The sequence below is a fragment of the Dermochelys coriacea genome, chromosome 20 (assembly GCF_009764565.3).
Source record: "Dermochelys coriacea isolate rDerCor1 chromosome 20, rDerCor1.pri.v4, whole genome shotgun sequence".
In the NCBI taxonomy this organism is placed as follows: Eukaryota; Metazoa; Chordata; order Testudines; family Dermochelyidae; genus Dermochelys; species Dermochelys coriacea.
The window spans coordinates 10,566,531-10,580,476 of record NC_050087.2 but is presented as its reverse complement, the minus strand read 5'-3'; the positions used below and the strand labels follow the sequence as shown (position 1 = coordinate 10,580,476).

General features: G+C 58.2%; 1 protein-coding gene across 6 annotated transcripts in view; it reads left to right on the top strand.

Moving 5' to 3' along the window:
* The window catches only part of PDE1B (phosphodiesterase 1B), a 147,803-nt gene extending 134,139 nt beyond the window's left edge, over positions 1-13,664 (top strand). For 4 of the 6 annotated variants that reach the window (XM_038379203.2, XM_038379201.2, XM_038379204.2 and 1 more), the window contains 5 exons: positions 2,998-3,079; positions 3,258-3,378; positions 9,355-9,491; positions 10,168-10,286; positions 12,649-13,664. In XM_038379203.2, the coding sequence (XP_038235131.1) occupies positions 2,998-3,079; positions 3,258-3,378; positions 9,355-9,491; positions 10,168-10,265 (438 nt within the window). In that variant the 3' untranslated portion in view covers positions 10,266-10,286; positions 12,649-13,664. Of the gene's footprint in view, positions 1-2,997; positions 3,080-3,257; positions 3,379-9,354; positions 9,492-10,167; positions 10,287-12,645 lie in introns of all 6 variants that reach the window. The other 2 variants (XM_038379202.2, XM_043506798.1) reach the window with 1 other exon arrangement.
* Positions 13,665-13,946: the final 282 nt, after the last annotated feature.

The window sequence follows — 13,946 nt, the reverse complement described above, 5'->3', positions numbered from 1 at the left end:
CTGCGATTCTGTGGGGCCTCGGAGCGTTACAGCAGCGTGGTGACTGCTATGCCACGTGGCCTCGGAGTGTGACAGCGGCGTGGTGACTGCGATGCCGCGTGGCCTTGGGGTGTGACAGCGGCATGGTGACTGCAATGCCATGGGGCCTCGGGCTCTGACAGCCACGTGGTGACTGCAATGCAGTGAGGCCATGGGGCATGACAGTGGCATGGTGAGTGCGATGCTGTGGGGCCATGGGGAGCGACAGCAGTGTGGTGACTGTGATGCCGTGGGGCCATGGGGCACGACAGTGGCATGGTGACTGCGATGCTGCATGGCCTCGGGGCACAACAGTGGCATGTTGACTGTGATGCCGTGGGGCCTCGGGGCATGACAGCAGCGTGGTGACTGAGATGTCGTGTGGCCTCGGGGCGCAACAGTGGCGTGTTGACTGCGATGCCGTGGGGCCTCAGGGCATGACAGCCGCGTGGTGACTGCAATGCCATGTGGCCATGGGGTGCAACAGTGGCATGGTGGCTGTGATGCTGCGCAGCCTCGGGGCGTGACAGCGGCGTGGTGACTGCGATGCCGCATGGCCTCGGGGCGCGACAGCAGCATGGTGACTGCAATGCCATGGGGCCTAGGGGTGTGACAGCGGCGTGGTGACTGTGATGCAGCGGAGCCATGGGGCGTGACAGCGGCTTGGTGACTGCGATGCCGTGGGGTCATGGAGCGTGACAGTGGCGTGGTGACTGTGATGCCACGTGGCCTCAGGGCGCAACAGTGGTGTGGTGACTGCGATGCCGTGGGGCCTCGGGGAGCAACAGCGTCGTGGTGACTGTGATGCAGCGGAGCCATGGGGCGCGACAGCGGCATGGTGACTGCGATGCTGTGAGGTCATGGAGCGTGACAGTGGCGTGGTGACTGTGATGCCATGGGGCCTCGGGGTGTGACAGCCACGTGGGGACTGTGATGCCATGGGACCTTGGGGTGCGACAGTGGCGTGGTGAGTGCGATACCGCATGGCCTCGGGGCGCGACAGCGGGCATGGTGACTATGATGCTGCGTGGCCTCGGGGCGCGACAGCAGCGTGTTGACTTCAAAGCTTCATGGCCTCGGGGCACAACAGCAGTGTGGTGACTGCGATGCCGAGGGGCCTTGGGGTGTGACAGCGGCGTGGTGACTGCGATTCTACGCGGCCTCAGGGCGTGACAGCAGGATGGTGACTGCGATGCCGCATGGCCTCGGGGTGTGACAGCGGCATGGTGATTGCAATGCCGCGTGGCCTCGGGCTGTGACAGTGGTGTGCTGACGGCAATGCTGTGGGATTTTGGGGTGCGACAGTGGCGTGGTAACTGCAATGCCATGGGGCCTAGGGGTGTGACAGCGGCGTGGTGACTGCGATGCCATGGGGCTATGGGGTATGACAGCAGCGTGGTGAATGTGATGCCGTGGGGCCTCGGGGCATTACAACGGCGTCGTGACTGCTATGCCACGTGGCCTCGGGGTGTGATAATGGCGTGGTGACTGCGATGCTGTGGGGCCTTGGGGTGCGACAGCAGTGTGGTGACTGCGATACCGCGTGGCCTCGGGGTGTGACAGCAGCGTGGTGACTGTGATGCCGTGGGGCCTCGGGGCGCGACAGCGGCGTGGTGACTGCGATGCCGTGGGGCCATGGAGCGTGACAGTGGCATGGTGACTGTGATGCCGTGTGGCCATGGGGCGCGACAGTGGCATGGTGACTGCAATGCCGCATGGCCTCGGGGCATGACAGCTGCGTGGTGACTGTGATGCTGCGTGGCCTCGGGGCGCGACAATGGCGTGGTGGCTGCGATGCCGAGTGGCCTTGGGGCACGACAGCGGCGTGATGACTGCAATGCCATGGGGCCATGGGGTATGACAGCAGCGTGGTGACTGTGATGCCATGTGGCCATGGGTTGTGACAGCGGTGTGGTGACTGCGAAGCCCTGGGGCCTCGGGGTGCGACAGCGGCGTGGTGACTGCAATGCCATGGGGCCTTGTGGTGTGACAGCAGCATGGTGACTGCGATGTCGAGGGGCCTCGGGGCGTGACAGCGGCGTGGTGACTGTGATGCCGCGTGGCCTCAGGGTGTGACAGCGGCGTGGTGACTGTGATGCTGTGGGGCCTCAGGGCATGAGAATGGCATGGTGACTGCGATGTCGTGGAGCCTCAGGGTGTGACAATGGCGTGGTGACTGCGATGCCATGGGGCCTCAGGGCATGAGAATGGCGTGGTGACTGTGATGCCGCGGGGCCTCGGGGCACGACAGCAGCATGGTGACTGTGATACCGCATGGCCTTGGGGCGCGACAGCGGCGTGGTGACTGTGATACCGCGTGGCCTTGGGGCGCGACAGCAGCGTGGTCACTGCGACGCCGAGGGGCCTCGGGGCGTGACAGCGGCATGTTGACTGCGATGCTGTCAGCCTTGGGTCGCGACAGCGGTGTGGTGGCTGAGATGCCATGTGGCTTCAGGACGTGACAGTGGCGTGGTGATTGCGATGCCGTGGGGCCATGGGGCGTGACAGTGGCGTGGTGACTGCAATACCACGTGGCTTCAGGGTGCGACAGCAGTGTGGTGATTGCAATACCATGCAGCCATGGGGTGTCACTACAGACTCATCCCCGCTGGCGTGTGAAAACAGGCATTTGCAGCTACAAACACTCACTGTGTGAACCAAACTCACTCCCGGAGACACAGACAGACAGTCGTGTGCAGATCGAGTAGGTTGGGCTTCACACCTGCTGTCCTGCCCCAGAGCCTGGGCTGCTCAGTGGAAAATAGATTGAGCCTCATGCCCAGGGACAGTTTGAATCCTGTGTTTTGGACCAGCTGAGTATACAACCCAGGTGTCCTGGCTCGTATTTCCCAGGCTCAGAGCAGTAGCTGAGTCCACTGAATCCCTCTCCTATGCCCAGACTGCTCTTGCGTCATCCTGGGGCTGGGTGCCCCAGGCGTTTGGCAGGGATAATGGTTCTCTTTGTCTTGTTTCCCGCAGGGGGACAAGGAGGCTGAGCTGGGCCTGCCCTTCTCTCCGCTCTGTGATCGCAAGTCCACGCTGGTGGCGCAGTCCCAGATCGGTGAGTCGCTGCCTCCCCCCGCCACATACCTGCCCTGATATATTTGGTGACTTGCCTGCCCGTTGGGCTAGGCCATGCCCTCATATCTGTGCATGCAGCCCTGCTGGCTCAGGGGTCCGTGGCCCAGTGGGGTTCCAGGTGCATCGCATTCTAATGCCACCTCCCTCTGCCTCCGCAGGTTTCATCGATTTCATCGTGGAGCCCACTTTCTCGGTGCTGACAGACGTGGCGGAGAAGTTTGTCCTCCCGCTGGTGGAAGAAGGCTCCAAGTCTAAGTCCTCCTCCAGCCAGCAGAGCAGGTGAGCACTAGCATCGGGGATACACAGCTGCTAGAAAGTTCAGGGGAGTGCTACTAGCACTGATGCCCTTGTAGTTTTTCAGCATGCTCAGGAATGCAGGGTCGTATCACTATCCCTACATTGCAGGTGGGGAAATTGAGGCATGACACAGGGAAGGGACACAGAGCAAGCATATAGGAGATTTGGGATTGGAACCCAGGCGTCCTGGCTCCCAGGCTGCACACTCAGTACATAGGCCCAGTCCAGACCTCTTGTACCAAGGGAAATGTGGGTGCTGTGTTCACCTCTGACTGCAGAGATCCCCAGGGCAGGGCAGGGCAGGGCAAGCTGTATGTCCTGGTCGAAGTCTGGTCAGTGGGGACTGCCTAGGCAAGTCACTGATTCCTTCCCAGCCAGCACCACAGAGTTCTGGGGTATCACTGGCTGGACGGCTCCAGGCCCCCTGGTGCAGGGGAGCTGTTGGGGCCTTGTGTTGCCTCAATTCCCCCTCCAGGAGGTGGTTACACTGTTGGGATCCTGGGTCCTGGATCTCATGGGCAGAACCCAGAGCCCTAGGGCCAGGTTTACCAGCAGGTCTCATTGTTCTGGGGGGAGGGGAATTCTTCATTGTGCTCAAGGATGGGGAAGGGGGGAGGGGAGGATCCCAATTGTTCTCAGTGGGGGTGGGGGGACAAAGTAGAGCTGGCAAGAAAACAAGGATTTCATGGTGTGGAAACTGTCCAGGTTTTGGCATTTGGTTTAGTTCCACATTGGACAGAACTGAGACCTTTAGACCTTTTTGACAAAAACCCAGAGAGAAAGCGAGAGAGATACACCCCAAAGTACCCAGCTGGCCACGTACTCACCGGGGCTGGGGACAGTGGCGTATTATCACCTAGGCCGACAAGGCCTAAGCCTAGGGCGGCAAATTTCAAGGGGCGGCAAATTTATAATAGCAGCCAGAGGCGCCAAGTTCCCCTGGCGCCGGTGGGTGCTCGTGCCCCCCCCCGCCCCAACTCCACCCCTTCCCTGCCCTCATTCCCCGCTCCCATTCCAACCCCTTCCCCAAAGTCCCCCCCAACTCTGCCCCTCCCTGCTCCTATTGGTCCTCTTCCCCAAATCCCCGCCCCAGCCCCACCTCCTCCCCTGAGCGTGCGGCATTCCACCCTCTTCCCCTCTCCCTCCCAGCCGTGCGAAGCTGTTTCACGCACAAGCACTGGCAGGGAGCAGGGAGAAGCAGAACTCAGGGGCGTGCTCAGGGGAGGAGGCAGAGCAGAGGTGAGCTGGGGGGGCAGGGGGGGAGCTGCCGGTGGAGGCTCTGCACCCACCAATTTTTCTCCGTGGGTGCTCCAGGCCCGGATTCTACCAGTCACAGCACGTATTGAAACCACCAATGAGGGTGCGAATTTGTAAAAAAACGAAAAATAAGTTCATATGGGGTCGGCAATTAATTCGGGGCCTAGGGGCGGCAAAATCATTAATCCACCACTGGCTGGGGAGACACAGGGTCCAGGTCCTGCTTAGCCCAATTCAGAGCATGGATGTGAGCCTGGGCCTTCCACAGCCCAAGGATCAGGAAAACCTCTACTGGTGTCTCCATTCTGGCTGTGGAATGGTCATTCAGCCTAGAGGAATTTATCTTAATTAAGTGTTTCGGAGATGTTTGGAGGGGATGTCAGCAGGGCTGGGCCAGCTCCTCACTGGGGTCAGTGCTGTGGGCTAGGTGGGCCTGTGTCCTCTGACCCTGCCCTCAGGGACACTCCCTGTCCAGAAATACAATTAGACTGAAACACTAGTAAAGTGAGGCAGCCCCCGATGCTGTCCAGAGGGGCCAGACCCCGCTGTAGGCTGGTGCTGCTGTATGAGCCCCTGGGCCTCCAGAGCCAGCACAGCACAGAAGAATGCCTGTGAGACTGGACAGCAGGATGCCTGAGTTCTGGTCCCATCTCTGCCACTGGTTCATGATGCAGCTGCAGGTAAATCATGCCTCCCAATCCCTCAGTTTCTGCATGTGTAAAATGCTGACACTACTAGTAAGGGTGAATGAGCCTGGTTCTCCTCTTGCTCCATAGTTTAAGGCCAGAATGGACCATCAGTTCATTGAACCATGCCTCCTCTCCAGCACAGGCCATTGATTATCACCCAGCCACTCCTATGTTGAGCCCAATGACTTTAGTCAGACCAATGTATGCAGGCCTCAGAGAGCTACGCTGTTGTGGGCCACAGGCAGAGAAGAGGAGAGACCGAGATGCCACCAATGGCCAAGGCCCCTGCCAGGGCAGGGAATTGATCAGGTAGGATCTGCCCAGATGATCCCAGCAAGCGATCCTTGCTGCATGCTGCAGAGGAAGGTGGGCCCCTGCCCCCAAGGTCCCTGCCAATCTGACCTGGGGGAAAATTCCTTCCCGTCCCAAATCTAGCCACAAGCATGACCCTGAGCACGTGAGCAAGACCCACCAGCTGGCATCTGGACAGAGGAGTCCCAGCTCCAGGACCAGCTCAGAGCAATGGGCCACTTATCCCAGCGGAACTTCATTGATGTCAGCGATGTTCCTCCAGTGATGTTACCCACGTCCAGCCCCATGTATGCTGATTAGCCCTAGTATCCCCATGAGCCCTGTACATCCTTCCCCACCACCCAGAGATTCTCTTGGATGCAGTCTGACATGGCCATGAAAGGAAAGATGCTGGAAGCTTTGGGACCTGCCTGAACATATAACGCTGGCAGTACCGTCAGCTGATCCTTATGCAAATGAGATGCTAATCTCTCTGCTCTAGATAAGACTTTGAAGAGTCTTCTAAGAACAGACTCTCCCCCCTGCAACCCCCCACTTCAGAGCACCAGGAATATGTAAAACAACCACCACGGAGACTTCCCCAGCAAAGTGCTGGTTCAGCCTGAGTTTGGGCTGCAGCTCCAGCCCAGTCTGCCCCTGCCATGTTGTAAAGGCAGGTTCCCAGTTGTGCTGTCTGCCTGAGTCCCTTCTGGGCCCTGGCCATGGCCAGCCCTCTGTAGAGATAGAGGTGGTTAGGGACTATTTAGAAAAGCTGGACGTGCACAAGTCCATGGGGCCGGACGAATTGCATCCGAGAGTGCTGAAGGAATTGGCGGCTGTGATTGCAGAGCCCTTGGCCATTATCTTTGAAAACTCGTGGCGAACGGGGGAAGTCCCGGATGACTGGAAAAAGGCTAATGTAGTGCCCATCTTTAAAAAAGGGAAGAAGGAGGATCCTGGGAACTACAGGCCGGTCAGCCTCACCTCAGTCCCTGGAAAAATCATGGAGCAGGTCCTCAAAGAATCAATCCTGAAGCACTTAGAGGAGAGGAAAGTGATCAGGAACAGTCAGCATGGATTCACCAAGGGAAGGTCATGCCTGACTAATCTAATCGCCTTTTATGATGAGATTACTGGTTCTGTGGATGAAGGGAAAGCAGTGGATGTATTGTTTCTTGACTTTAGCAAAGCTTTTGACACGGTCTCCCACAGCATTCTTGTCAGCAAGTTAAGGAAGTATGGGCTGGATGAATGCACTATAAGGTGGGTAGAAAGCTGGCTAGATTGTCGGGCTCAACGGGTAGTGATCAATGGCTCCATGTCTAGTTGGCAGCCGGTGTCAAGTGGAGTGCCCCAGGGGTCGGTCCTGGGGCCCGTTTTGTTCAATATCTTCATAAATGATCTGGAGGATGGTGTGGATTGCACTCTCAGCAAATTTGCGGATGATACTAAACTGGGAGGAGTGGTAGATACGCTGGAGGGGAGGGATAGGATACAGAAGGACCTAGACAAATTGGAGGATTGGGCCAAAAGAAATCTAATGAGGTTCAATAAGGATAAATGCAGGGTCCTGCACTTAGGATGGAAGAATCCAATGCACCGCTACAGACTAGGGACCGAATGGCTCGGCAGCAGTTCTGCGGAAAAGGACCTAGGGGTGACAGTGGACGAGAAGCTGGATATGAGTCAGCAGTGTGCCCTTGTTGCCAAGAAGGCCAATGGCATTTTGGGTTGTATAAGTAGGGGCATAGCGAGCAGATCGAGGGACGTGATCGTTCCCCTCTATTCGACACTGGTGAGGCCTCATCTGGAGTACTGTGTCCAGTTTTGGGCCCCACACTACAGGAAGGATGTGGATAAATTGGAAAGAGTACAACGAAGGGCAACGAAAATGATTAGGGGTCTAGAGCACATGACTTATGAGGAGAGGCTGAGGGAGCTGGGATTGTTTAGTCTGCAGAAGAGAAGAATGAGGGGGGATTTGATAGCTGCTTTCAACTACCTGAAAGGGGGTTTCAAAGAGGATGGCTCTAGACTGTTCTCAATGGTAGCAGATGACAGAACGAGGAGTAATGGTCTCAAGTTGCAATGGGGGAGGTTTAGATTGGATATTAGGAAAAACTTTTTCACTAAGAGGGTGGTGAAACACTGGAATGTGTTACCTAGGGAGGTGGTAGAATCTCCTTCCTTAGAGGTTTTTAAGGTCAGGCTTGACAAAGCCCTAGCTGGGATGATTTAACTGGGACTTGGTCCTGCTTTGAGCAGGGGGTTGGACTAGATGACCTTCTGGGGTCCCTTCCAACCCTGATATTCTATGATTCTATGATTCTATGATTCTGGAGGAGTTACAGGCGATGTTTTTTCTCTATGGGAACAAAGGGGAATTTCAAGGTGTCGTTTCCAAAGACCTTTATCTCCGCAAGGCTCTGGGGAGGTGGGGAGCAGGGGCAGGCGTGACCTTGGGCAAAGTCAGGCTCTGTTAAAATGGCTCCTTTTTGTAGCTGCGAGTCATGGCCCAACTTCAGAGCTTCACAGCTGCTCTGTGTGCACCTGCCAGCTTCTCTGCAGTGTGAGAGCCGAAGGCCAGTGACGCAACTGGGACCCTGCTGATGGCTCCAGGCTGCAGTGCCTGAGCCTCACCATTAGCGAATGTTCATCATTAGCACCGTTTCACCAGGGGAGACTGAGGGTCAGACTGAGCCAATGAGCCCAAGGGCAGAAGGCCTGATCCAGAGTCGTTCCATTGACTTGAATGCATTTCGGATCAGGCCCCAAACAAGTAAGTGGTAGAACTGGGGATAGAACCCAGGAGTCCTGTCTCAGCCACCCCTGCTCTAACTCACTAGAGCCCACTCCACATCTAGAGCAGGGGATGAACCCAGGAGTCCTTAGCCACAAGACTTAGCAAGTGACAAAAGACCTTGGGGTTTGTCGTGCTGGTGGCAGGTGCCCCTCTAGACACGTGGTGCCTGTGAACACCAACACCATGAAGGGATAATTGAGCCTGGACAAATTTTGCATGACTTTCACATGGTTGTTTGCCAGTGCAGGCCCCACAGCCACGTGCAAATGCCACACCCCTGGGGTGTTGCTGGGAAAGGTTTGCCCGGCTCCTGTTCCCAGCTGTCTCATGTGTGATCCCTGTTTTCCCCCCTTGTGCATAACACCATCAGCAGAGGATAGAACCGGTCTGAGGGGAGTAAGTGGGGAGTCCTGAAGGAGGACGGAGCAGTGGGTCCAGCAGAACTCAGCACTGCCCCTTCATTGGGGTCAGCACCAGCAGAGCCTCCCTATTGGCAGGTGTTCCTGTCCTCAGGCCTGCAGCATTACTGCTCCCCCTGCTCTTGCCACCGGATGGCAATCTCACTTCCTAGCCTCACTGAGCAGACGCTCTGAGGAGGCAGTGGGGTCTCAGTGCAAGGGACTGGGAGCTGCGAGACAGGGGTCAGGGGGTCTCGTCTCAGCTCTGCCCCTGTCTGTAAAGGAGCGGGTGCATCTAGGGTTATTTGTTACTCCAGCTGAGGGGCTGATGTGCTGAGCTGTTGGGTGCAGGCAGCTCCCATGACCGTAGGCTGGAGTGGAGGAGATTAAGCCCTCAGTGTCCTCACCTCAGCCCAGCCCCAGCCCCTCTGTCCCGACTCTTGCGGCTCCCTGCCGTGCATCCCAGCCTTGGTGTGGTTCCCACACTACACTGGCACTGCCCCCTCTGGCTTCCCTGCAGTTCCCAATGGAGGCAGCCATCCCTGGATGAGCATTCAGAGCTGGGTGACATCAACGCCGACATCACCAGCTTCCGCTCCACCTGGACCAAATACATCCAGGAGAACAAGCAGAAGTGGAAGGAGCGAGCGGCCAGCGGTACGTACTGGGCATGCAGGGCTGCGGGGGGTTCCCAGGACCTGGGGCCCTTTGGGGAGAATCCCTCCTCCCCACATCTGAGAAATTCTCAGGCTGATCTCACTGTGCCCCCGCACCCTCTGGACTGAGTCAGGCCCAGCCTGGGAGTAGCACATTGCTCCTCGCCAGTCCTGGCGAGGGGCAGTAGTGGCACAGGAGGAAGGGCCTGGCTCTGTGAACCTTGCCCCTGCACCCGGGGGTGAGGGAGCCAGGTGGGCTCTGAGAGGTGCTTGTGGCTGTGGCAGCGTGGCCCATAGGGCTGAGGGTTGCAGGTGCTCCTGGAAGCAGGCAGACGGGAGCCAGTGGAAGCTGTTCATCTAATTCCCAAACCAAACCAACACAGGGAAGTGGAGTGAGATGGAGAAAGGCCAGACACTCCAGCCCATGCAGGCTGCACGTTAGCCGAATGGCAACCCCCTAGTGGCAGAGTCTGTGGCCCTGCATGAGACAAGTTGGCAGGTCTCAGCTCAGTCCACATGCCTATCTATTGAAGGTGGCACAAAGCAACTCCCTCATGGCACCCCGCAGCGAGGCCATGGAGCTAATGGGCCACATTCACTAGCTCCATCCTGAGCGGGGTCCCTGCCGCCCTGTCTCTTGAGCAAGCCCCAGTCCCCCACATGCTCTATCTCTCCAGGGATCACTAACCAGACATCCATTGATGAGCTGTCACCATGCGAAGAAGAGCCACGTGCGCCCGAAAACCAGCACAATCAGAACGGCGATGTGGAATAGCACAGTCTGCGAGGGAGTGAGGTGAGCACCAGTCACCACAAACCCAGAGTCAGTGTGGCCTTGCACTGTCCCCTGGCACCGGTCTCCACGATACCAGAGTCAGTGTGGTCTGCCTCCATCATCTTGCTGCCTCTCACTGTGAACCCAGAGTCAGTGCGACTTGGTGCCTTCCCCCAGCGCTGGTCACAGCCACGCTGGAGTCAGAGTGGCCTGCCTGGTGCCTTCACCCTGCTGCCTGTCATTGCGAACCCAGAGTCAGTACAGCTTGGTGCCGTCACCTGGGCGCACTGTGCCATCCCAGTTGGGTGGATCCCACTCCTGCTCTGCCCGGTGCAAATGGCACACAAAGAGCTGAGCCTGGCAGGTTCCGAGTACACCCAGTGATCCTGATGACAGTCCTCCACTCCCTGCTCAGCGGAGACGTCAGAACCTGCAGCCGGGGGCGGCGAGTTCTGTGGGCTCATGGTGCCAGGGCTCCAGCAATATTTAGGGCCGGGGAGCCCAGCTCCACCAATGTTTGGGACTGGGTCTCTCCCCCGGCCCCGCCTGCCGTCTCCCCGCACCTCCCTCGAATGTCCCCCGGCCGCCACTTGCTGCCCCCGTTCATCATCTCTCCCACCCCCCCAGCCTGCAGCTCAGGCTGGCTCTGCTCTGCCCGGCATCAACTCCTGCCGCAGGGTCCTAGTGCCTGCCATCTAGTAATGGCAGAGCAGGCTACCCTTCCGCCCTAGCCCTGAGCCTCTCCAACGGCCCAAACCCCTAACCCCAGCAGCCCCAGACAGAGCCCTCATCCCCCAGCACCCTAATCCTCTGCCCCAGCCCTGAGCCCCTCCCGCACCCCAAACCTCTTCTCCTCAGCCCCACAGCCTTCACCCCTCACCCCTCCTACAACCCTACCCCCAGCCCAGAGCCTGCACCCAACTCCATCCAGAGCCTGCACCCTTCACCCCCTCCTACACATCCACCCCCAGCCCAGAGCCTGCACCCAAAAAGCTCTCCCAGAGCCTGCACCCCTCATCCCCTCCTGCCCCCCTACCCCCTGTCTCAGCCCAGAGTCTGCACCCAAACTCTGTCCCAGAGCCTGCACCCCTCATCCCCTCCTGCCCCCCATCCCCTGCCTGCACCCAGCACCCAAACTCCATCCCAGAGTCTGCACCCCAGACCCCCTCCCCCACCCAAACTCCTTCCCAGAGTCTTAGGCAGGTGGGGGGCGGAGTTTGGGGGGGCAGGTTCTGGGCACCACCAAAATTTCTACAAACCTGCCACCCCTGCCTGAAGCAGGGCCTGGCCGTTCCTGGTGTGTTGCAGTCAGGGTTGTGGACATGGCAGTGCTGGCCTTCCCTGGGCTAGCTCTCCACCTGCAGGAGCAAGGCTCCCTAACCTCACATGGACACAGAGGTGCCTGGTCTGGGTGACAGAGCCTTTAGGGCATCGATTCCAAATGGTCCCCGCTCCTGTAGTGACCACTTGATGTTGCCCTCTCCGCTATTGAGGGCCCAGCTGCCAGATACATTTGGGGCATCTGAGCCCAGATCCTGTGGCTGTCAAGCAGTGGTTGGGCAGGGGAGACCACACTCCCCTCTCAGCCCCAACAGAGCTGTCCCTCTAGGGCAAGGCTGGAGCTTGCTGTGCTGCTGGGGTGTGAGTCTACAGAGCTCTTCCCCTCAGCCCCACTCTGGTACAGCCAGTTCTGACTTTGACTTTGGGGGAGCATTTGGGGGATAGCTCAGTTTGAGCATTGGCCTGCTAAACCCAGGGTTTGAGTTCAATCCTTGAGGGGGCCATTTAGGGATCTGGGGCAAAAATTGGGGATTGGTCCTGCTTTGAGCAGAGGGTTGGACTAGATGATCTCCTGAGGTCCCTTCCAACCCTGATATTCTATGATTCTATGACTGGAATAGCTCATTGCTGTCAGCTGCTGTGAGGTGCAGTGGGACAGCACAGAGGGGGCTGTGCACCAATACATTCTCAGGCTGGCACTATGCAGGGAGCACCCTGGCTCAGCAGGACCAAGGGGAGGGAGAAGGTGGGATGTGCTGTCCTGCACAGAGGCAGCTGTGCACCATTGTGCCCTCAGATTGCCACCATGTGGAGGCGGTCTGGGTCACTGGGTGCTGGAGAGGGTGGGGTAGTGGGATGCGCTCTTCTGCACAGAGGCGGATATGCACCAACATGCTCTCGAGTTGGCATTATGTGGGGAGGCGCCCTGGCTCAGCAGCGTCCAGCGGAGGGAGACTGTGGGACGTGCTGTCATGCACAGAGGCGTCTGTGCACCAGTGCACTCTAGGTTGGCGCAAATGCAGGGGTGCCCTGACTCAGCGGGGCCTGGCGGGAGAGCGGATCCCGCTGTCTAGGCCTTGACTCTCCCGCTCTGACCCAGCAGGTCCCATTTCCAACTGAATGATGCAGTTTAGTCCAAAGTCTTCGATGCCATCGAAATCAACATCATCGCAGGAGGAGCTGCCGCAGGCCAGAGGGCGAGCGGGAACAACCGTTGCCAAGATATAAAAATTAATGTAAACCTTAGAGTCAAGGGAAATCCTGATGTCACCGAGCACATGGCCTGAACCCATCAAAGCCTTGCCTCGCCGCCACTACCCCAGAGCCCTGGCATGGCCAGGCCTGCCACCAGCCCTGCCAAGCCAGGTACTATAGTCCCTTGTTCTAGCTGCCTTCCTGCCCCACCCCTCCAGCTGGGGCTATCAGAGGCATCTCACTGCCCAGCCAGCAACCTCCCGGAGCTGCTAGGCCAGGGCTTTGCCTGTGTCTTTTTAGAGGACGTGTTCTCTGGAATCCCAATGTACCCGATGCCCAGGGATGATTGAGGTGCAGAAGCTTCAGGGTGATCCACAGGGCTGTGGGAGGTGTTTGGGGAATGGGGGGCCAAATTGGTCACTTGGGGAATTGTGGACTCCAGCAGTGCCCCCAGGGCATGTCACAGCTGCTTACCTGCCCACTGGAGCCAGGATGGATGACTGCTGCACAATATCTGTCTGGGGTGATGCCTGCACCCCCCAAACTCAGAGCCCCAGGGCCTACCCTTAGAAAAGAGCATGGGCTGGGTCACCCCTTGTACTCCCAGACAGACACACCCACTCCTCGCAGGCCAGAATCTCCTCCCCGTCTGCAGTGGGGTCCCTTCAGAGAAGGGTCTGGCCTCCAGTGGCAAACTCTCCTGACTTGCAGCCCCAATATGTATCTACCTGGAGCCCAGTGTTCAAACAGACTCTGAACCAGGCTCAGGCCCACCATTGTGAGAACAGTTATTGGGCCCGTACCTGCCAGGCCAAGCCCCCAGCTGTGGTATGGGATTTGGGCCCACCTTGAGCCCAGGCTGGAAAAATGGGCGCCTTGGTGTGACACTCCCTGTGCATTAAACCCCCTTTCCCAGGGCTCCCCTCCAATTTGATTGGGTCAGGACCCACTCTCCTTCCTGCAGGGAACCCAGGACCTCCCTGCAGATGTCATGGGGCTGGTGTGAGGGCTATGGTATTTCACACCAAGGGGCTGTTTTGTGGAATCTGCTCTTGCCAGGTCCCATGCAAGTTACAGATGCAAGCCCCATGTTACACATCTGGGGAGTGTGTTTGTTCTGTGCCACCTTGCACATGGGTCCTTGCAGCACGACGGGAGGCTCCACTGGTCACGGGGCGGGGAGTGTACACTCTTTTGCCTGGATAA